This window comes from Taurulus bubalis (genome assembly GCF_910589615.1).
Source record: "Taurulus bubalis genome assembly, chromosome: 14".
Lineage (NCBI taxonomy): Eukaryota > Metazoa > Chordata > Actinopteri > Perciformes > Cottidae > Taurulus > Taurulus bubalis.
In genome coordinates this window covers 5,506,560-5,531,445 of record NC_136602.1, presented here as the reverse complement: position 1 = coordinate 5,531,445, position 24,886 = coordinate 5,506,560, and the positions used below count along the sequence as shown (strand labels likewise).

Below are 24,886 nucleotides of genomic sequence, written 5' to 3'. Positions count from 1 at the left end.
TAGAAATGGGCCAATTTGTGTCAAATGTATTTGCATGTTACATAATTCAAATACATTCCACCCTTTGTGGATGCTTTGAGAATCACACAGTTTTCATTTGTGCAGGTTTAGAAGCTGCAAAAACTGTGCAATGCTTTTGTGAATCCACAAGTCTGTGTGTGTAATGACTCCCCTCTACATTTTGCCCTCCTTTCATCTTGTACACTGGTGCAATCATCTGTGACCGCTGTGAGGGGAATTTTAACAATATGTCAAGGGTGTGTGTTCAAGCTTGTACACGGTGTTATGTTGCTCTTTAATTGATGCCACTTAAACTGTCTGTTGTCATTTTAATTGATCACCCTTTGTGTTCTAGTAAAAATTGAATTCAAAAGATATTTATATAAATGTAATAATGACTTCCTTGAATACTGTAGTTTTTTTTCCTGATCTACATTTCTAAACATCTGACTGGACGTGAGCCGGTCACATGGCTGCAGGAGCTCTACCCAGACCCCGCCCCCGAGTTGCTGTTATTGGCTGTCTTTGGCCGGGCGGTAAAGGAACCGTTCCGTCCGGTGGGAAGGAAGGGGCTGGACTCCGAGGTGATGACGATGCTCGGGATTCGACCGATCGTGCCTCTCCGAACGTGTCCCTCAGCATGATCGGTCTGTCAGACAGAAAAATACCGTTATCATTTTATGTGTATGATTATTTTGCTTTTAAGAAAGACATGATTTTCATCTGGATTTTATCAAAATACAGAGGCTGATTGGAATGGCAATTGTTTTGCAGGTATTGAGTCATAAATCAACGTATTGGACAAATTAAAATGTTGAGCTGATAATGTTGATGGTTTCATCCTGTAAGTGGCGCATTGAGCCATATTTTTTTCTCTCTGCACAAATATTATTAACTCACCAGAATTGTATTATACTAATTCCAGAGCTTTATTAAATAAAAGTTTAGAAACATTTTGTGGTATGCACTCTTTAATATCTGATATCTATAACAATGGCATCACCAAAATCAGAAATATAACTACATGACTATATCTTGTCTCTTTGAAGGGGAAACACTTGGACAAAGATTTGAGAATTCATTTTCTTTATGCTAAATCTGACAGTACTCACATTTGGGACGCTGCCGCGTTCACCGACTCCTGCCATGGAGATATCAGTGTCACAGGACGTCTGGAAGAAAAAATAAACACATGCAATCCCGTTAGGGGATTATCATACTGACTAACCAGCGTTCTGCAGCGGCCGCCATGACTGAAGCCCTCCTCAACATTAATATTAAATAAGATCATTTTAAATCATGAGATACACCTAAATTAGATTTTAATGAAATTCATCAGCATCCGGGAGGCAGACCGGAAACTAGAGCGTCAACCACTCATCAAATCCAGGATAATGCTTTAAAAAAGTCATGATTTCAGTCGATGATTAACATCAAAAGGAAAAGAGAGATGTTCTGATCCGAGATAAAAAGCACATCAAGCAGATTAAATAAAGAGCACCAAAACACAGTGCAACAGATTAACATGAACACCGGCGTTATGGAAGAAGATGTTTTTCTTTCACCGCACACAAACCGCCTCAACTGACCCTCAAAAAATAACCCGCAGTCCCTGCGACTCCCCCGAAGATGACCCCCGAACCTTTAATAATAATCTACATGAAGAGTCTTTTGAAAAAGTCTGTAAACCTCCTGCTGTTTCGTCCGTCTCCAGCTGTTGTCAAGACACCTGAAGGTCGGCCAGGGCCAATTTTCTCTTTGAGGCAAGTTACAATTTTCACTTCTGCCGTCGTGAATCATCAGCAAAAAGGACAAAAATCTCCCAGGGTGCAATCCAGTGTGTCACATTCTGTTAGTTTACTCATTGTTAAAAGAAAACTGGAATAAAACTTGCAGTTTTTGAATCAGTTCATCTTTTGATTCTGGTTCAGTTTAGGATGAACTTGTTTTCCACAGCAATGTTTTTTTTGGTGTCTTATAGGAATCGTAGTTGGGATGAAGGAAACATTTCAAGCCATATTTGAAGAGCTGAAAAAAGCCTTCAAGCATCAACAATCAAATCGAAAGGAGTTGAGGAACCGTTTACTTTTTCGAAGATGCCCGAGTCGTGGCTCTTCATCTTGGATTTGAAGCTGGAGGAGGGTTTGAAGTCCGGGAGCTCGGCGGTGTCACTGCTGATTTCACAGGACACCTGGCGGCTGGCGGGTCTGGAGCCCACGCTGGAAAGGTCAGCCTCGGTGTCCGTCATACCCTTCGGAGGAAAACACACACTTTGACACACACACACAATCTGTTTTACATCATCACGTATGACGTCAGGGTACCGTTTTTTTCCGAGCTCACCGATTCGCTGTCGGAGGCGGAGGAGAGGCGGGACTTGCGGTAGCTCTGCCGCTTCAGCTGGCTGCCGACGTCGGAGGTCTGGCTGGTCACGGTGGAGCGCCGCGTTGACATGAAGCTGCTGCTGGCCGATTGGAGGTCGCGAGGAGGAACACAGAGCAGCATGCCAAGAAACGGGATGTACTTCGCCAACGCTATCCTGCACAGAGAGAGATCAAAATACCATGTGGCCCCAAGTGAAACACAGGGTTTCCACCAGTTTATCGCAAGCACGGTGGCTCAAAAGGCCGAAGTTGACGTTTCACGGTCAAAGCACTACTTTTCCTTTAACCGTGATGTGACATGACATCGATAAATAACTACAGTTATATAAGCTGTTTTCTTTTTTTCCTCCTGCAGCTTTGATATGCCGTCATATGTGTCTGTGTGTGATTCATTCTCTCCGGTCGATTTAACATTCAGGTTAATCAAGCAGTTGAAGTTCGGAGCTCTCTCTGATTGAATCAATTCGCTGATGTTAGCTGCAGTCAAGGGTAAGGTGTTAACCGGCAACGTGTTGATTTAGCAAAGCTCTTCTATGCTCTTATAATATAAGGTTAGTGTAAAGTTAACGCGAGTGTGATTCGCCCCTCTAATGCAACACTGTGGGGACATCGACTAGATACTAATGTTTGAATCATTTAATTTTTCTTCTTTTGCGACCAACACTTTTTTAAATGTAATTGCACCTTCTTCTTTTTAAATATCTGTTAAAATAGTATTGAACGGGTGGGTGTTTTTGGTGCATTATTTGTATGATATTTATTTTGCTTTTATTATTATTATTATTCATTTTATTTCATCTTATATTCTATTATTTACTTTTATTTGGTTGCTTTACTTTCTTGTTATTTTCTTCTTTACTATTGGAAACTGATTAACACACACACCCAAAAAAAAAACATTTTGATCCTATGTCACACACATATGATGAAATTTCAAAGCTGCAGGAGGAAAAAAGAAAATATCTTATATAACTGTAGTTATTTATCGATGTCATGTCACATCATGGTTAAAGGAAAAGTAGTGCTTTGACCGTGAAACAACTAGTGGAAACCCTGGGTTTCACTTAGTGCATTCTCATCAATAATGTATATTTATAAAAAAAAATAGTATCAAAGTAAAGAAGAAAAACATCAACAGCTGTATCAAACTTTTCAACAACATTTGAGGTATTTCTCAACCGTGTGTGTGAGTGTTACCTGTATTTTGGGTGTGTGATGGCGTAGATGATGGGGTTGTGTATGGCCGAGGCCTTGGCGATGACGGCGGGCACAGAGTTCATGTAAGGAGTCAACATGTCTGCGTACCTGTAGCAGAGAAACAAGTAATAACAGTGAGGACAAACTTCAGCAGCAGGTAGAGAGGAAGCAGGTCTAATCCTCGTCCAATAAATGAATGATGAGTTTTTACCCGGCGAAGGCGGTGAGAGCGACGGCGGAGTATGGCGACCAGGAGAAGACGTAGAGCAGGATGACGATCAGAGCGATCTTCGCCATCTTCCACTCGTTCTGCATCCGTTGGAAATTCTTCATCGAGTTTCGGCAGCTGCCGTGACTGTGAATGCTGCCGTTAATCTTCCCCACAGCCCTGAAACACACAGACACACACACACACACACTTGTATTACTAGACCTGTGAGGACAATGTGTTGACGCACATTCTTTTATTGAAGGTATCCTGAACTCAGGCTGTCTTTCCTCTGTATACTACAATAAGAAACTGTTGACTGTCCTCAGTTTTACGTTTTGAATGTATCAGCAAACTAGAATTAGAGTATAGACCTATATAATCATTGTTGCAATAGGAATGGTGAATCACAGATTACATTAAAGTAATAGTTTATGTTCTTTTATGCTACAAAAAAATCATATTTAACTGTTTAGTTTAGTCCGGTTAAAGTAAATTACTCCTTTTGCAAAAACAGTTATGTCTTAAAATTACAACTAACATGCACAGCAACAAACAAAAATGTCAATAAAACACACAAAAAACACCAAACACACACACACACACACACACACACACACACACACACACACACACACACACACACACACACACAGACTGACTGGTTGGTGAGGCGGATGGCGCGGAAGATGAAGAAGTAGCAGTAGATGATGATGAAGAGCGGCAGAAAGAAGACGAAGATGAAGAGCAGCATGGTATACGCTCGCACCGACGGGGTAAAGGTCATGTAGTCCCACGTGCAGGAAGTCAGCAGGCCCTCAGGGACATAGGCACCTGATGGGTGAGAGACACGGACACAGAGTTTTAATATCCCATCATGCTCTTTGAAGCTGGGCCCAGGGGGCGAGTCAGTGATCCCACTAAAATGCAGTGTCCATTGACCATTTTCACAGCAATATGATTCCCCTATTTCAGGAGTTTTCTCAAACGTGTGAAACAGCGCCCCCTCTGTGTTGTAACTTCTGTTAGGTGTCTGCCGGTGCGTGTGGTCAAATGCGGTACTGCAACCTGACTGAAGTTTACTGAAGTAAAAGTACTAATACCACACTGTACTTGATTTATTTTTTAAGTTAATAAAATGCAAGTGTAGGCCATGTATCTGTGCTATATGTGCATTGTGTCTTTGTGTCTTGTCTAAAAGATTACACATTTTACAATATGTTGTTTGAAGTATAACACCAATAGAGCCATATTGACCTACTTGTTTTAATATAGATGACTGAGATCCAAGTTTAATTTAACTGACCCCCCCTTAAACAACGGCTGGCCCCCGTCTGGCTCCAGTCTGGTCCCTGTGAACTGTCCCTGCTTTCAGGGGTTTTCTGTTTGGACAAGATAAAAATGTATCCAGGGGAAAAAAATGCTAAATGATACTGAATATTACCAAAGCACCAGGTTCCATTCAAATTAAAGCCTGTTTATTGGCTGGTTTACGTTCACCTCCAGCAACTGCAGACCTAATCTCATAAACTCATAAAGTCCTGAAGCAGCTTCCATAAAAAGGTCAGAAGCAGAACAAATATTTTCTTTCATTTCATCTCTCATGCTGTCCTCATGAAAAGAAAAAAGAAAACATGGACACATACATCACATACGCCAAGAAAAAAAACACCCTGTACATTTCTGACATAATGAAACATTTTCCACCTGGAAAATCTTTTCATGAGATGGAAGAAGATTTATAGGAGCTTTTAAGTTTCCATACATTATAATTTACATACAAATGTGTGTGTGTGTGTGTGTGTGTGTGTGTGTGTGTGTGTGTGTGTGTGTGTGTGTGTGTGTGTGTGTGTGTGTGTGTGTGTGTGTGTGTGTGAGAGAGAGAGAATGAAAACCAGGTGAGAAGAAGAAGCAAAACACACCACATATGTGTGTGTGTGATTATACTGAGTTATACTGATAATAAATGGGATTTGAAGGATAAATGAGCAATAACTTTGATAAGATAGAAAAAGCTTTGAGGCAGAACAGAGCAGATTTATGTGGAGCAGATAACAACAGAGCAGCAGATTAAACCCTCGAAACAGTTGAGAAAAGTAGAAATATGCTTCAGTCGGGATGGTTGTGTGTGTGTGTGTGTGTGTGTGTGTGTGTGTGTGTGTGTATATCCTCACTCCAGCCGAAGAACGGCGGCAGGCTCCAGCACAGGGAGTAGGCCCAGGCCCCCATGAGGATGAAGAAGGCCCGTTTCCGCGACAACACGCCGATGGAGGTCAGAGGTCGCGTGATGACGAAGTAGCGGTCGACAGCGATCACCGTCAGCGTGATCATGGAGCAGATCCCGAAGAGAGCGCCGCAGAACGCGTACAGCTCGCAGCCTGAAGACGGACGAGTGAAGATTAGTGTCATTTTAATATAATAATGTTTATTATATCAACATTCTTTGTAACGGACATTCTCTGATTATCTTTCATTCAATAAAGTATCTTAGGGAAAATAAAACCAAAAACATCAAATGAAAAGAGACAAGTGATATGTTTTCCTTATTTTTTCTTCTTTGTTTTCCACAAACACACGGGAAGGAAATTACTTAAAAGGACCGGATTTACACATCTTTACGTTCTGGAGAGAGAGAGAGTGTGTGTGTGTGTGTGTGTGTGTGTCTGTGTGTGTGTGTGCGTGTGTGTGCAGTGGGCTACCTTTCTCTCCAAAGATCCACCTCCTGTGCATGCTGGTGGTGAAGAAGATGGGCGCCTGGGTGACGCACATCAGCAGGTCTGTGATCGCCAAGTTAATGATGAACATGTTGGCCGGCGTCCGCAGGCTGCGACACCTGCAACACACACACACACACACACACACACACACACACACACACAAACACACGCAGTTAGTGTAATACATTAATGACAGCAAATTAATGGTTACAAATTTGCTGCTTTTCCTTTTAATGTTAATGCATGTTAATGTATTAATAATAATGTTGAGGTTTGGACTGTTGGTTGGACAACATAAACATTGTGAAGGTGTCCCGTTTCACCGTTTTTACAAATAAAAAATCAATCAAATCGATTAATGAAGAAAATAATCAGCGGAGTAATCCAGACTGAAAATAAGAATTACTTAATAATTGAAAATGAACTCCACCTCAAAGAACAGAAAAATCCTGCTTTGACATTAATGCATGAGTAATTATAATCTAATGATATTTTATATACTAGTCTAACAGTCACAGGCGACATATTTATACTTTTACTTGTAACAGAGTATTTCTACATTGTGGTATTAGTGCTTTCACTTCAGGAAATTATCTGAATGAATACTTCCTCCACCACTCTCCATATGCACACATGTCCTCAGTTTGATCTTTGACAAGACTTTTCAGAACCATTTCCCCCCCAAAATCCAATGAAAGCTGATTTTTAAGCTGCAGAGGTTTTCATAATCAAGTCAAGTTGCTGTTGCTGTTGATTCTCTGTTGGTCTCATAAAGTCTGTTTTAGAGGACGAGCAAGAGCCTGCATGGAAAAAAAGCGTGCTGCTTCAGTTGTATACTTAACGTTGAATCAATGAAGCACACATTACAGACATCAATGTCTGATTTGAATGAGAGATCAATACATGTCCCATAAAGGGTCCAATCAATATGTGGGCAGAAGACATCTTAAGTGCTCAAGCTTCTTCAAAAGTCTCCAGAGAACTCTGTGTGTCTCAGAAAGGCATTTTCTGTGCAATCATGGAAGAAAAAAGACGTGAGTGTGTGGTCGATAAAAGCAGGCGGCTATGACACATTTAGAAGGACGAAGTAACTTCAGTCTGAAAACCTCTGCAACTTAAGAAGTCCCTCGGAGTCCATCGCACCAATTAGGAACTCTGTCCAATTATTTTCACCTCAAACGCCATCTTTCCTTTTAATGTGTTGTGGCTTATTTGTTACTTTTATTTCAACGCCAAGGAGGAATACATAAAAAATCCTTTCATTTTGTACAGACAGATTTTGTCTCAGCCTCTCAAAGAGCAACATAACAACTGTAACAACATCCTGTGGGATGGCAGAGAATATCAAACTATTATCACTTTACAGCATGTGCTGATGTCTTTTCAGTACGTTTACAGATCTTTATATATACACGAATAAAACTCTGAAAAGACTAATGGCTATGACAATATGCATTTCAATTAAGAAGCATCTCTTAAATCAACCAGGAGAAAGTTATTCATGCTTTTATCTCATGTAACTCTCTTTATTCTAAACTCGTCTGCAGCTGGTTCAACATGCAGCTGCTTGGCTTTTAACTGGAACCACGAGAAGAAAACACACAATGTCAGCCTCCTTTCATTGCTTTCAAATTACAATAGAAATTCAGTTAATAATTAACAAAATATAGGACTAGCTCCAAGCCATATATATAACTTGCAAAACCCATACATAAAAGGGCATTTCAGCAGAAACAATTGATTAGCAGTTCTAGTCATACACATGTTTAGAAACTGGATTTTAACGAGCTTGTGAGTTTTCTCTCCTGGACAACATTACAACATTTTGTTCAACAATGCTCAACCTTTAAATGACTTTCATAATCATTAACAGCATTATCAAACAGATTTTTGCAAACTGCATGACAATTGCATTTCGTATTCCAATTAGAATTGACAGTCTGTTGCAGTAACGGTTGAGACATTGCAGTGTCTGATTTATCTTTGTCTCCTAAGGATCAGTGCGACCATATTTGGGCACAGGAAGTCGTCCTACCTGCTGAAGGCGTATATGACCAGGAGGTTGCCGATAATGCCGGTGATGCCGATGGCGAGAATGACGGAGCCGATGGTGTAGTGGGCGTGGTCGGGCACGTCCACCGTGGGGTAGGGGTGGTGGGGGGCCTCGGGCACCATCGTCACCTGGAGGACCAAACAGGAACATTATAAACGTGACGATGCTGCAGGTGGATAACATTTGAACAAATCACATTTATGGTGGAAAATGGTCTGTTTCTAACGTTGAATCTTTGGCTTTCCAGAGTTGTACAATGTTGTCTCAGGTCCTGTCTACACGACCTTCGTTTTACGAAATATATATATATATAGAAATATATATACGGGGTCTCGGACCCCTGCTTGACTCTTCAGACCCACTTCAGCGTAGTTGTTGCTGTGTAGTGAGTAGTTTGACACCTAATTCATCACCTTTTATTCATTTATCATCTTTCACATATTACGCAAAGAAACATCATCATTTCCCAAATTACGCACTTCACCTCCACACGGAAGCAATGAACCCGGAGTCACTCGCTCTGTTTTAGTGACCTAATATATTTGATTAAAAAATATGTGTGGCCAAGACCTCTGTGTTATAAATCTCTGGCCCAGACCTAAGAGAAGGTGACTTATCATTAGCTAAGTTCACTCAGAAGTCAACTTTCTCTCTCAATTCTTTTGGTCTTTCAGAAGAAAAAAACTCCTGCCGCCTGAAAAGACTGGTCGTGGTTTTTAGGCATTCTCTGAAGTGACATTAAAGTATATGAGGAGGGATTAAAAAGTCCTTCTTATCGATGACATTATCATTCCACATAGTGAAAGACCGACCCACCCACGGACCTCTTTAATCAGAAGCTACCAGCCTTCATTATTTTTGATTGGACTAATATCTCTCACAAGTTCTGCACATCGCTGTTTCTAATTAACTCTGAGCTCCATCTCTCCATCCTCTTCATCCCGTCTCCCCGTTGCCACGTTAACCGCATAATTTACTCCACCTCCGGCAGACATATAAGGCCCAGCTAATCTAAAACGGAGGTCAGCCGGAGCAGCAGTCTGTTTTATTTGACTGAGAAGCACACTGAAGCGGTGAGGATGGAAACCAGCAGACCTCCACTCTGCCTGCAGTGTTTTTTTTTAAACAATATTTTGCTTTTAACTTTAAGGTAGAGCTGGGCAGTACGGCCTAAAATGTACATCACGGCATCATTTTGAAGCACGGACGGTAACGGTATATTTTATTTTCCTTAAATGTCAAAATAAATGCTTTTGAAGGAGTAGAGCCCTAATACATTAAAAAACAACATTTAAAATAATTGAAAAGCTGGTTAACAAGCTGCAGAACATGGGAATATTCAAGTACAGGTAACTCAAATTGGTAGTGAAGTACAGTAGTGAAGTACTACACTATCACATATGGAGGGAATGTTCATGTCCACATACATTTGGCCATGCACAATCCCTTCAAATATGTAAAAGAAGATTGTTATGAAGGTGTGATTAAACTGGAGCAAAACACACACACACACACACACACACACACACACACACACACGCACGCCATCCAGCCCATGGGGCGTAAGTACACTCAAGCGAGATGTTGATGCTGCAGTGACCCATGAAACCAGAAGATGCACCCAGTGTGTTTTAGTCTCAATGTGCATGTTTTTTGATTTATTTTTTTTGCTCACAGTGTAGAACAAACAGTCAGCATCAAAGAAAGAGGAGGAAGAAGAAGCTGTGAAGGACGTGGCGACAGTGATGGAGTCAGACTTGTTGTGACAGCACACGGCTGATGCAGCAGGAAACAAACAAACGCGTCAAGGACACGCAGCCTCAGAGTGAGAATCAGCAGCGGAAATCAACTAAAAACTCACACAACACTTTGAGTCCGCGTGAATTGTTGAAGCTGCAATATTTTTTTTTGTCCGAAAATTTTGCAAAAGATGGCACTTTTAAAACCGAATGAGCTTGAACACGTCCCATTCACAATTAAAAAAAGGGCTTGAAACATTTTATTTTAATTGTCTTGATCTTTATCTCAGATTCACCGTTACATTTCGTACTTTAGAGTACAAGACACACAGTTTATCTCAGAGTCTTGGTGTCTCTGATAGTGATGAACTTCCAGAATATAATCAGATAAATCAGCAGCGCCCCGCGGCTTTTCTGAGATTTAAAAGGATTTTCAGCTCATTGTATTTCTGTCTGGCTCCCAACTTCACTGTTATGGAGAGCATAGTGGAGCATTCAGCAGCAAAAGAGACAGATAGTTCCCCCAAGGGTTGGAAGTGAAGTGAAGTCTCCTCTTCTGGGATGTGGGGTAACTTCAGCCTCTACTTCTGCATCAGATAAATCAATAAAAAATGTAATGTTCTGTTTACTTTAGTGGAGGTAAAACTGTAGGAGGATTATTGAAATGTGCAGCAAGTGGACAAAACATCAGGCCGTACTCATTCATTCAAAATGCTCCTCCAGTCCGTGGCTTTCTTTATCAGAATGTTTTTCCACCCCGTCAGCAGCGAGTGTTTCCTGCTGCAAGGACACCGATCTGTCACCACATTACCCGCCGCACGTCGAGAGCAGCGTGGCCTGTCACGAAGGATTCAGCGTCTCAGCTTCTCCCACAACCGCTGCCTTTGACTCAGGGAGGCTCAGTCTGAACCTCCATCCTCACATCCCGGATGATGCTTCCTCCATGTTTCTCCTCCTCACTCCTCATTTACTAAATGTTAAACAGAGCTAAGTCTAAGTCTGTCATACCTCAAGATGAAATATTGTCTGCGAGAAGCTGCATGTCCCCTCGCTTGTGCAGCTTCAGTTTGATAAACTTAAGTTATACACATTGTTCACACTGTTCTTATAAAATGTTGTCCCCCTTTCAAACTTTTGAAAATCCAACCTAAGTCTTTGTTCGTTGTGGTTTGAATGGACTCTGCTGTTTCTGTACCGAAGCACTTAACATCTTTATGAAGTAAAATACATCTTAAATACACTAAAGTTAACTTAAATGTGTGAGATGTTCATGAAACCCGTCTTTAACTTCACAGTTGATGACGTGGCCGTCGGCAGGACTCTTAACTTGAAAAGCTTTTTAGCTTCACATGTTAATTATCTCTGTGACTTTACTGAAAGGTCGTTTTTCTCACATCCAATATTCCCATGTGATGATTTAATGAGCGTCTCCATGTGCAATAATCACATACTCATTATCTATATTTAGTAACACGAAGTTACCGTATTCATATGAATCATCATTTTGGACCTTAAAAAATGAAACAGAGCGGGATACTGATGCATGTTAGGGATCTTTGATTATTCCCTTCATATCTGTCAATCAAACGGAAAACTGCCTTGAAGAATCGTTCCTGATGAGCATTGCATTCAACAACCAGCCACAATTATATAACGAGATAAAACGACCTGTACATTAACTACATTTCAGTTCATCCTGTGGTGCTATAGCTCTCACAATGGGGTTAATAACTTTAAATAATGTGTGAGTCAGGAGAGACTCGTGCTAACATATGAGCATTATTAACAGCAGATAGAGAATCTTCTCTGAACTGGATATAAAGTGGATCAATGGTGGCAGGCTGACAGCCAGCAGGAATCTATTTCTGCTCCAATTATGTAACACAATCACACCGTGTACCTTTTCTATATGCAGCGTACCCAGATAACGCTCTCCCTGTAATTACAGTCTGTGTGAATAACTCTGGATGTAATTAAAGTTTCATCGCCCCTTATCTGCTCTGTTTTTTTTTCTCGTTCCAGTCAATCTCATGATGTTTCTCCTGCCGATGAAGTCATCTCCAAGTCAATCATCTGACACTGGAGCTGCGATTGTCCAAGTCCAAGTTTGGAAGATGTATAAAAGGGCCAGCTGAGGGATTTTATGCTGATGGGCTGAAACTACGACAAACAAATGGACGATGTGTTCATAGAGTATCTGGACGATTAACCCGTCACTCAATAACTGACTTTGATGAGCCACACCAGCACTGTAAAACCACTGCCAAAACAAATACAACACATCTCTGCAGGTCTAATGGCCTAATGTAGATTAAAAGACAATTTACCACAACTGGAGTTCCTTCTTGACGGGGACTGATCGGGTGCAAAGAAATATCTTGCATGGAAACTGATAAAAGCACTATTTATATGCCATGGGATTGTACAAAGAAGGCCAATTTCCTTTGAAATGCTTTAGAACCAGGAGAAGTTAAGAATCTTAATTTGAGTAAATATTTTGCCAGCAAAATTAAATGTTGAAAGGATATTCAACCTGTTATTTATAATGCATGTAATATCGACTTTTCTCTTCACAGGGCGTGTACAAAGGGAATACATGAAAATGAGATATGAGTTTACAGATAATTGCAGTCCCTCCTCGTCTTTGTGGAAGTTAGTTCATTACTTTTTTCCCACTACACCGACAGTCTCTGGGCATTTCTGTAAGAATCTTTCTGATTCTTTCGGACTATTCAGGGGCAAATAGACGCTTGAAATAGGCATCAACTGATTTTTGGCAAGAAGAAAAAAAACGATCAAAGTGGTGATGAGAATCTTTTGTGTCTGTGGTGGTTTGTCTGTTTGTAAGCGTGCGTGTTTGTTGTCTGCTATTTGTTTGTTCGTGTTCTCTGTTTATTAGTGTTTGTTTGTTTGAAATTGTGTGTATCTGTTTGTCCGTTTGTTTGTTGGTGCGCCTGCTGGTCTGCTGTGACGTCGGGTCAGCAACCATCAGCCGAGATGAAGAGACTGAGGCGACAGGAGCACGATGGGAAGAATAAGAGCGAGGCAGCATGATGTGTCGATTCCAGTTCCCATCAGCCCTCGGTGTGATGCTGCTTTTCACAGACAGAAAGTGAGCTTCAGAGCAGGAGAAACGTTGTAGTATGAATAAGAGCAGAAGAAGTGTCTAAAAAAGAGAGACAGTACTGCCGGTCTGCCAGTAGAGCGCATGTGTCATATACATAGAATACAGATAGACAGCTGTTATTGTCGTAGCTAAACGGCTAAAGTGCAAAACAGCTAAAGTTCTTTTGGTGTTTTTGTCAGTCACCACCTTCCTCTTGCCCAGAAAACATTGCCCAGAAAACAAAGACAACAGTACAGTTTAAATAGGACACAAAGCGCTCCATAAATTAATTAAATCAATCAAAAGTTTGCTTTGAAAAATATCAACATTCTCTGCTGCCCTCAGGAAGGCTGTTCCATAGATCTGGACCATAATGCAAGGATGCCTCTCATGAGTTATTGTTCAGACTTTAGGAATAATTATATTATCTATAATTAACCCCAGGGTTCTAGTAGCTTCATAGCATAAATAAAATCGGTCAAATATATCGGATGAAGACCAAGAGCTTTATAATCCACTAAAAGCACCATAAAATGTATTCTTGGAGCAAACTGATACCCAATACAGAGACTTTGAGATTGATGTAATGTGTTCTGCAGAAAACAGGCAGCTGAATTTTGCAATACTTGGAATTGAGATATATTCTTAATAGAGCATTGCAATAGTCAATCCTGCAGGCAATAAAGAGGTGGATTTATGTCTCTGTATTGGCTTGAGATAAAACAGTCGCAAGATGGTAAAACGCATTCTTAGTTTATAACTAATGTGAGGTTTGAGATCAAAGATAAAGATAAAGCTTATCTCTCTGAGCTTCACTTCTAACTACCAGGACTTCTGTTTTGTCCCTGATGAGCTGTAAACATCAATAACTTAATACCTAAAATACAGTTAAAAAGGGCACCTATTGGCCCTGGATTATCAGGAGACACAGTTCTGTAACGCTGGGTATCATCAGTGTAGCTTTGGGAATGTATGCCATGCCTCTTGATGACGATTTGTAGTGACAGCACATAAAGGTTTAAAAGTGTGGAACCTAAAATGTAACCTTGAGGAACACCACGAGTAATCTTTACAGCTTTTAGATGTACATTACTTCATATAAAATCAATTAACACCATTTTATCTTCAGTTTATTACCAGTTCACCTCCAGTTCACCACCAGTTTGGCACCAGTTTGCCTGTAGTTCCCCACCGGCTCCCTGCCAGTCTACCATCAGTCCATCACCAGTCTACCATCAGTCCATCACCAGCCTACCATCAGTCCATCACCAGTCTACCATCAGTCCATCACCAGTTCAGCACCAGTTCAATACCAGTTCACCAAGGTCAAACTAGAAGCCTTGCAAATCAAGTGGTCCTCACAAAGACAGAACACACACACACACACACACACACACACACACACACACACACACACACACACACACACACACACACACACACACACACACACACACACACTCTCTCTGGCAAAGTGCCATGTACCACTTGCACACCTGCTGCACGGCACAAACACACATAAACAAACACACAAATGTCCCACATGAACACACACACAGTTGATGTATTGCAACAGGATCAAAAGAAGTCAAACTGTGTGGCAAATTTGGGGAGAAAATTCAAATCATAGGCTTGATAGGGCTGAAAATGTGTGTGTTGTGTGTGTGTGTGTGTGTGTGTGTGTGTGTGTGTGTGTGTGTGTGTGTGTGTGCGTGTGTGTGTGTATGTGTGTGTGTCCTTGAACGGAAGAACATTTTTACAAACTGAAGATATTCATGTGCAAGGTGCATCTCTCTTCTTATTGCATTTGTGTGAATAAAAAGGAATTTACAGAAATCTGAACAGCACTTAAGAAATATCCAGGTGGCTTCGCTGTATCAGCTATCTCACGGATTCAAGGATGTATTGTTCTCATTACACAATACAGGACTGCACACAGTTGTAGTCGTAGCCCACTCAAAAAACTGAATGAACTGAGCGAAATTAAGTGAAATAATCAAACAATTGCTAGAAATTAGAAAATCATTAGCTGCAGACGTGGATGAGAGATAACGAGGCTAAAATGACTGTTATGAACAACATGGCTGCTATCAATATTTTAAAAAAAGAGAGCGTGAGCACAGAGTGTGTGCCCTCTTTTCATCAGTCAGCCATGAACGCTTCCCACACCATAGCTGACTGAACGTCTGTATCACATGACAAGCGTACGCATCACACATGTTGTGTGTGAGTTCACCGTCTCTTATACAACAGGCGCTGTAACGGAACAGAATCGGGTCAGTGTTTGATCCTGTCACAGATCAATAACTCCAGCAACCACCGAGCGGAAAGAATCTCCTGAAGTCTTTAATAAAACACAAGAGGAAGAAGATATTTGTTTTTAATCTTTTGAACAACAAGCATGATGAGATTGTATTAGTCGAGTTAAGGGCATCTGTATATATATATATATATATATATATATATATATATATATATATGTATATATATATATATATATATATATATACATATATATATATATATATATATATATATATATATATATATATTGCAATAGTCAATCCAGCAATATATATATATACATTTTATACTTTCAATGCAAAATAAGTGAGTCCAGTTTAAATATCTGACCAGTAAAATGTGACACCAGTTCCCTAAAGATGTAATTTGTCCCAAAACAAAAATATATTCTTTGCTCCTGCAGTATCAATCTATCTATGCAGATAGTTTTGGTTTTATATATTCAGGTTTAGAGACCTCTAGTTTCAATAACAATAAAATAGAATGAAAGGAGTTGAAAATAAGAGTTTACATGATGTTTTTTGTAAAACAAATAAAAAAACATGATTGTTTTTTTGTACCGGTGAACTGAAATGAAACCAGGCTTATCAGTTGTGTGTTTCAAGGACCTGACAGATCTCACACAGAGACAGAACACTTTATTTGCACATGACTTCATCTTCAGACTCACTGAGCCAAAGAAGTACTTTGAATTCGCATCATCTACATGTCAAACAAGATTACAGGTCTGCTATTAGTTGTGCTGCAGCACTTGTTACACAGCAGGGAACTAAACAGCTGGGTGGATGAAAAAAGGAGAGACAGCTTTACCTTTCTTAAATCCTCAACAAGTCTCTGAATTATCTTCCACATTTCTCATTTTGAACTGCCACTCAATCAGGTCTGGAGGTCTGTTGAGCTCAGTGTGCCTGTTAAGCTTCCAAATTGATTTGAAATGTAGCTTTTTATCCCTCTTCAATAACTCTTTATTGAACGAAATGTCAGGTAACAGCACAGTGCAGAGACAATATGAAAAAGCTCAGAGAGATAATGTGACTTATAAGCACTAGTGTGTTCCAACAGGGTCAAACCTTTGTTCACAGCTTTCTATATTCCCTAGATTTATATATGTATATATATATATATATATATATATATATTTGTTTTTCTTCGAAGGCTGATAATTGCCCTTTAATCGTCAGTCTGAGATGAATGCTAAAGCTAACGTTTACTGTTTTTATATCACAGATTTTTGACACATCTCCCAGCTGGACCAGTTATCAACAGAAGACTATAATACATATATATTATATATAATATAAAACTACCGAATGAACACGAAAACATGCTGAACTTTAAGATCAAACCAGCAAAATCACAGGTTTACATTTAGCTGGCTTGTGAGCTGGCCTTTTGAACCCGACCCATCTGTGAACTTCATTCCTCAGTGAAGAGTCAACAGATCAGGACTTTATTATAATTACAGCAGCTTCTATGACACCAGGATCCTTTGGTGTTTGGAAGATACACGATTTGGGACCAGCTGGAGGGATTATTTACAGATTATCAGTATGAAGAGAGGTTTAAAATGTGCTTTTGACCTGTTCCCACGTCCTCTATGGACTGGTGGCTCCGAGGTCCAAACAAACCACAACAGGCTCAGGACCTGTTCTGCCTCGTTATTTCATGTTAAAAAGTATAAATATGTTTATAAAACATTCACAGGACTGATTTTCATCTCCGAAATACATATAAGAACTAAAAAAATCTTTGTTATGTTGAAACTCGACAGCTCAGATTTGATAAAACAACCAAACGCGAATCATCTTGTTAAATAAAACGTATTGTTTGTCATATCAGGTTTCTGGAGACAAAACTCTGCAGTGAAATGTTTTTTATCAGACAGCTCTCTAATTTTGTGTTCTTACATGTGTTAGTGTGGACTGTCTTTCCATAACTGCATTAATCACTTGATATTAACACAAAGTTACATGAAATAATAAATGAATGAGCCGCTTTATTTGTAGAACAATTGATCTCAGAAAACTAGACCGACGGCTGTCTTGAAGGAAAAACATCAACCTCAAAGCTTATTTGGATAACGATCAACAGGAACGCAAAGTTTATGTTTTTGGGCCAAAAGCCTCAAGTCCTTGATGTTTATAAGCTGATAAAAAAAACGTATTATTACATCTGATTTCAGTCAGATAATCGGATGGAAGAAGTAATCCAAAGTTATTCTTAACAAAAGTGCAGAGGTTTTATCAGATTCACACACTGAAAATATCAGCAGTTAAAGAAAATAAGTATTCTAGATATATGTAGTAAAGGTATTTAAATGTAATTGAGTAGATGCTTAAAGTAGCAGGAGAAATGGAAATACTCATACAATACTTGAATACATGTACTTTCCTCCACATTAAATAGGACAGTCTGTCAGGGTTACATTCCAGTCCTTTAAATCTGTTCAGTAATCCTGACTTTTGGTCCAAAAAGAGTTAAATATGAGATCCTTTGACCATAAATCCAGCCCTCAGATTCACCTCAAGGTTATTATCTAATACACATACGAAACAGACGTTCACATATCTCATCATGGCCTCAAATCCCTGCAGTGTGTGTGTGTGTGTGTGTGAGTGTGTGTGGGGGTGATATGATATATATTAGCTGCACATATTTCCTGCTATCAATGGATCTTTTCATCCTTGCTCTCTGTTTTCATTCCCTTCATGCCTCATTTTATTTGTTCAGAGACGACTTCCTGAGCATCGTGCATTTTCTTCAGCCTCCAAACGAAATGACGAAATATGTTGTTGATCATTTCTTTTTCCAAATCATACGGGGGTGGAATGTGTTTATGTACCGCATTCACGTACACATTTGAGGTACTTAAGTCTTTTCTTTTCATGCTACATAATTTTTTCTATACATCACCACATCTCCGAAGGAAACATTTTACTGTTTATTGCACTAGCTGGTAAATGATCAAGTGGACATTACTGTAGCTAACTCAGTTCAACTAAAGCTTTGCTCAAGATTATTGAGACTGTGGTTGGTCTTTATGCTTCAGTGGCTGAGGAGACTTTGACCATCACAGCCTCCTGGACACTGAAAACCAAAAAGACTGCATCGTTCTCTTTCATGAGATCACTCTTGTTTAGACTATTCCATCGTATTACAGCAGAATGAAGACACACATTTTTACCTATTAACGCTCTACCGAGTGAAATGTAACCCCTTCAATGCAGTGACACAATAGGATTACAAATGCATTTAGTTGCAACAACCTTGTTCTAGAATGACAACACATAACTTTGTAGCCTTTATGTACCGTAAAAGTCGGATTATACGCCGCTCCTACCTCCGGTCAGTGTCCCGCTGTAGCAAGCTAGGAGCAGCGCTAGCTAGCGCTGCTACTAGCTCCCCGCTCCTGCTGCTAGCTGGCCGCTGCTGCTGTTACTGTCCGAGTCCCCTCTGCCCAAGTCGGGTGTAGAGCCGGGGCTGGTCCCTACCTTTGGTGGTTGTCGGGGAGCTAGCGGAGAGCTAGCGGAAGTTAGCGGAGAGCTAGCGGAAGTTAGCACGGAACTAGCATGAGCGCCAGCTGGCTACAGCCGGGTGCAAATGGGGACAATGACCGAAGATAGTAGTGGCGTATAATCCGACTTTTACGGTGGCTATGTTTCCCAATTTGACCACATTGTCCTGCTGCTTCCATGTTTGATTGAGATCCGTTAAAGCCGGTTCTTGACCATGTACAATCGCCTCCAAACAACACACACGGGAAGCAAAACTTCTCTGACAAGCGGTGAGATCTTTTGTCCTGGAGAACCATGTTAAATCTATGGAAGCCCGTTTCCGCACACACAAAAAAGAAATCATAATTATGAGATAAAAGTCGAAATCATGAGATAAAACGTCATAATTACGAGATAGTAAGTGCGCATGCGCTTCAGTGACGCTGGCTTTTATCCTTCCTGTTATCTGCGCTATCACAAGTCTCTTCATCCCCTCGCCTCATAATTATGACTTTTTATCTCATAATTATGACTTTTTATCTCATAATTTCGACTTTATTATCTCATAATTTCGAGGAGCAGAATTTTCTTTGAAGTTTTAATTTTGCAGCACAACATATAGTAGCAGTAGGTTGTGGTAGTACTTATCTACAGTAATATCAATAAGCTGTATGGGATCCTCTGCATACTTTCTATTATTATTCTGACTCTTATTATTATTATTATTATTCTGACAAACTTTTGTGGGAATTCACATCAAGTGTTATCAGTCGTGTAATGCTGGCAGAGCCTCTCCAAACAGTTGTCATGTAAAGTAAAAAAACATTCTCCAAAAGTGCATTTACTCTAGTACTGCACTTAAGTACAGATTCAAGGTACATGTACATGAGTATTTTCCATCTATTCCTACTTTATACTTCTACTCCGCTACTATTTATCTGATAACTTTAGTTACTTTTCAGATTACAGTTTTCCATCTCCTTCCTGTCCAGTGAAAACCACGTGTCTCCAGATGTGTTGAATTTTGAATGTTTGTGATGAACTGACGGATGAAGTGTTCTTCATGTGTTGAGAAAATTCTCCTGCTACTTCAGTAAAATCAATATCTAAAAAAGAAAATGTGATCGTGGAAAATGCATCGCCTCAAAGCTGAAAACAGGGACGTTTTACATTTTTGGACATACATGGTTCTCACAGGACTGCGCCGCTAAAAACATATGATGATGTCATATCAAATGATGCACTGCTGTAGATTAAAGTACACAACAGTATTTAAAGAAGTTAAAACCATATTCTGCAGTAAAATGCAACGTACACACTAATACAGCAGAAACATCATGATAGTAAAACAACAGGTAATATTTTACTTGAAGTACTTTAAGTACATTTAGCTGATAATACTTATATACTTTCTCTGAAGTAAGGTATTGAATGCAGGGATTTTACTTGAAACAGAGTGTTTTCACAGTGTGATATTGGTACTTTACTGAAGTAAAGGATCATTGATTAATACTCTGTGAATTATTCATTGTGAAAAGCGAGTCTACCAGAATATCAACCACATTTTTGCATTCATCAAATGTAATTCCGTAAAATCCTTGAGCAGAAATTAAAGTTGAATCACCTCCGTGGTATTGGAGCTGTCACTCAAACACAAATCAGAAACTCCCAATGCCACATCTTGGTTTGATTGTAAAATAATTTGAGGGTATCGGCTCACAACTGTCGTCATCCTCTTTCGATGACTCACAGAAAGAATGAAAGAGACGACACTGAAACGTTATCTGAAGGCCATCCATGCACAGTTTCACGCCGACATTAATGTGTCACATTAACCTACATGTAACTGACAGGAAACAGCTCCAACTGTTGACATGGGGGGTCACGTGTTTACACGCCGACGTGGCCACGTCCTCGTCTATTTAAGGAACCCAATCTCTTTCTAACTACTGGCTCTGAATTGAAACTAATCTCTGACATTCAGCAGCGTTTTGTACATTACATTTAGCTGACGCTTTCATCCAAAGCGACTTACAATAAGTGCATTCAACGACGAGGACAAACTCAGAACAACAAGAATCAAGAAAGTACAATTTTTTCAAGAAAGCCAAACTACAAAGTGCTATCAGTAAGTGCCATTTGAGTGCTACTGGAGTGCTACTTTCTTTATTCGAAGTATAGGTTTTGCAGCAGTTGTAAAGTGGAACACTAACTACTACTGTAGCTGTTAGATTTAAATTGTGTTCACCTTTCCTTCAATAATGGCTCTTTTAACAGACATAAAAAAAGTATTCTGGCACCACATGTGCTCAAAGAAACAATATTGATGTTATGTCATACTTTTACATGAATACAGACAAAATGTTGCATTACTTAAATTATGTTATATACTATTCTGTTGTTAAAGTATCACAGTACTCTTAAATGTACTTTTTCTGACTTAATGTCACAGCTGTGGGTCACCTCTGCTTCACAGCTGGTGACTCAGGCCACTCGGTATACGGTGACCTGTGTGAAGGGATGAAGCTTCTGCTTTTAAAGTTTCCCTCAAAGGCAGTTGATGCACGTTTGATGCGGCTCTGAATGTCATTGTCAAGGCTGCCATCCTCGGAGGGAAGGCTCCCCAGATATTTGAAAGCCGCCACTGCTCTGACAGCTGTTCATCATCGTCATCAACACTGAAGGGCAGGTACACAGAGTGGGTGGGACACTGGTCCTGCATTGACAAACCACATCTGTCTTGGCGGTGTTGACAGGGAGCCGTATCCTTTTGGACGCTCTCGACGCCGAAGCAAGGACAGTCTGATTGGCCGATATGAAATTCCCCTACATGACGATAATGCTTTAAGAAAAAGAAAAAAAGTGAGATTATGGTCTAAAAAAGCGAGAGACGCCCATATATAGTATATGAACCTCTCGACTGAAGAGGCAGTGAGCCCTGTTTAACACAAGGGCATGCTGGTGTCAGTACATCAGGTCAATCAACTGCTAGTAACTGAATTGTACAGTCTTTACACCTTTGATTATCTCAGTTCTGTTAAATTGCTTTTTACAAAAGCCCCAATGATTGATCATGCTTTGCTCACTGGGACTGGAGTTTTGGTCATGCTGCTCTTGGATGGTGAGTTTTAGGGTGGGAGTGAATATTTGTGTTGTTTCCATCTTTAGTCCCGACTTGGTTATTTCAAAGCTTACAAATCACGTTTAAAACAGAAGTTGGTGCATCTGCATTCATTTTGCTAACAAGTTTGTACATCTTTCTTCTTATAAGTAGGGCTGTACCTAATAGTTCAAAGCTTAATGCATAACATTGAAATTGAAATAATTACTATTAATAACTTCCAGAAACAATGCGTGAATTAGTCAACCTGAAGCTACCAATATAATCTTCACACTGTTTAAACAGACGTCTCCAAAACCAGGCAACTTACATCAAAACAATATATATTCATGAATAGCCCAATAGGTAAAAGAAATATATGCTTTTTTTTATTTTGGGGTGAACTGTCCCTTTAAAAATTGCCAACAAGTTCCGTGACAAATCTAGCCGCGCTATCACTTTAGCGTCTTGATGAAACTAAAAGCTTTGCAGGCGCAGACACAGAGACAGAAACCTCAGACTAATATCTCACAATCTGAATAAATTCAACCAGACTCTCTGCATTGACACCATGAAGGAACATGTCTTTCTGACCTTTAACCCTGAGCCGAGAAACAAAACAAAGAGGTGGAAAAGAAAGAGTTGGAGAAGACGGTGACTATCTGATCTGAGCTCTTATCTCAGTATTTTCAGTATTAGAAATACTCTGTTAAGTTAAAGTTCTTCATTCAAAAGTTAACTATAGTAAAAGTCAACAAAGTATTAGCATCAAGATATACTCTAAGTACCAAAGGTAAAAATATACATTAGTGGCCTTGTACCACTGGTCAGTATGTTTCTCATCATTTACTGTATTAGTATTTGACTTTATTAGTTTTATTGAGTACAGCCAACAATAAATCATCTTCTCGAAGACCTTTAGTGTCCGATATTAATTTTCTGACTGATACCAGCTGCATGAAATCAGCTTACTGGTGGTTTCTGTGTGTGTCATTCTAACTACCGTCAGTGGAAAGTTGGCATGCGAGCGACCCACAGCTGACATCGAGAACAGCTTTACAAAGACAACACACGTGCCAATGTCCAATCGACACAACGTTTGCAGATGCAGAGGAATGTTCTGAATAAATACGTCAATATGTGTTTGGAAAATGTGTAATCGATACACGCACACACGACGCGATCCTCGGGAAGTGCGTTATCGGTCCACCGCCGGATCACCTGCACATGCTGCAGGTGTGTACAGTAACCTCGCCGCTGGAGGAGGATATAAAGTCGACCTTTCTGCTGTGAAGCGTGACGTCTGTGCTGCTCCGAGGTGTCGGTGGAGCAGAGCGATAAGGAGAAACATTTCTGCACTGCATCCCTTAATCTGTGTGTGTGTGTCTGTGTGTGTGTGTGTGTGTGTGTGTGTGTGTGTGTTCTGATACCACACCAGACTGATGTGGCATCAGGCGTAATCTAAGATGTATTTTTTCTCCTCCTTGTGCATCCGAGTGCTACGTGTTTACAGCGCAAACAGCCGCACAGAGAGTCTGATGAACCAAACGAAGCCCTCGGGGGAGGAAAGTTGCATTCATGCATTTCCCGCCGATGTGAGATGTGAGAGACACGTCGGGCACTCAGCACATCCCTCTGTGACTCTGATGACAACACAACATTCTGCAGGAATCGGTGCAGGATTTGAGCGCATGCACACAGTGAAACAATAAGTCACATTTTTATTCATCAAACATCATCATAGGCTAAACTACATATACTAATATATCAAAAACAAAATGGAAACTGTTCTTTAAACATTTATGTGTAGTGTTTTTCAATGTGATGATTTAGTAGCCTATGACCTGATGATATTATCAACAATATAATGTAATAATAACACATGTCATCTAATGTAAGAAGCTGCATTTTGAACATCTTTGAAAGTAACCTCGATATGAGAGCGCACCAAACTCTGGAGGGAATATATGTTTTTAATATTGATTTGCTTTCTGGGAATTGTTGGTACTCTGTATAGAGTATGTAATTAGATTATTTTCCGATCACTATTATTGATTACTCAATTCGGGACTATTTGTATTACCATTGAATATTTTGTTTCTTTCTTTTTCCTTTTTTTGGGGGGGAATTTTGGAAAAAATATTAATTAAACGATTTACTGCTTGATGCATTATTAAATGATGAATTAAATGCATACAGAATGAAATAAACACTTTTCCCTGTGCATTTTAAGTAGAATATTGCGTACTACATCAACATTATTTTTCCAATAAGCGTGCAATAACATTAAAGAAGTATAGTGGTTTCTACGGAGTTGGGCTGCACGCTATAAACACCACCAGCCTCGTGGAACCGCAGCACAGAAACTCACCGAGAAGTTACTGGCCGTGGGCGCGGCCGCGGCGGGAAGCTGGAGCTCCACGAGTCGGTACGCATCCACTGCCGAGCCGTTGCCGCTCGCCGCGGATGCTGCAGACAGCGCCAGGGTCTCGGTGCTGCGCGCCGTGCAGTTCGGCTCGCGCTCGCTGCACGAGATGATGCTCTGCCGCGTGGGCAGCAGCAACTCGCTCTTCCCGCCGTTCAT

At 40.2% G+C, this 24,886-nt stretch overlaps 1 protein-coding gene across 1 annotated transcript; it reads right to left on the bottom strand.

The window, feature by feature from the left end:
- Positions 1-484: 484 nt before the first annotated feature.
- LOC306746527 (melanopsin-A-like) lies at positions 485-24,886 on the bottom strand (the record flags this gene model as incomplete). The annotated part of the gene is made up of 11 exons (XM_079229450.1): positions 485-649; positions 1,113-1,172; positions 2,087-2,251; positions 2,344-2,539; positions 3,582-3,689; positions 3,793-3,969; positions 4,452-4,623; positions 5,964-6,167; positions 6,489-6,622; positions 8,542-8,687; positions 24,689-24,886. The coding sequence occupies 11 exons, from the start codon at positions 24,884-24,886 to the stop codon at positions 485-487; spliced, it is 1,725 nt and encodes a 574-aa protein (XP_079085576.1).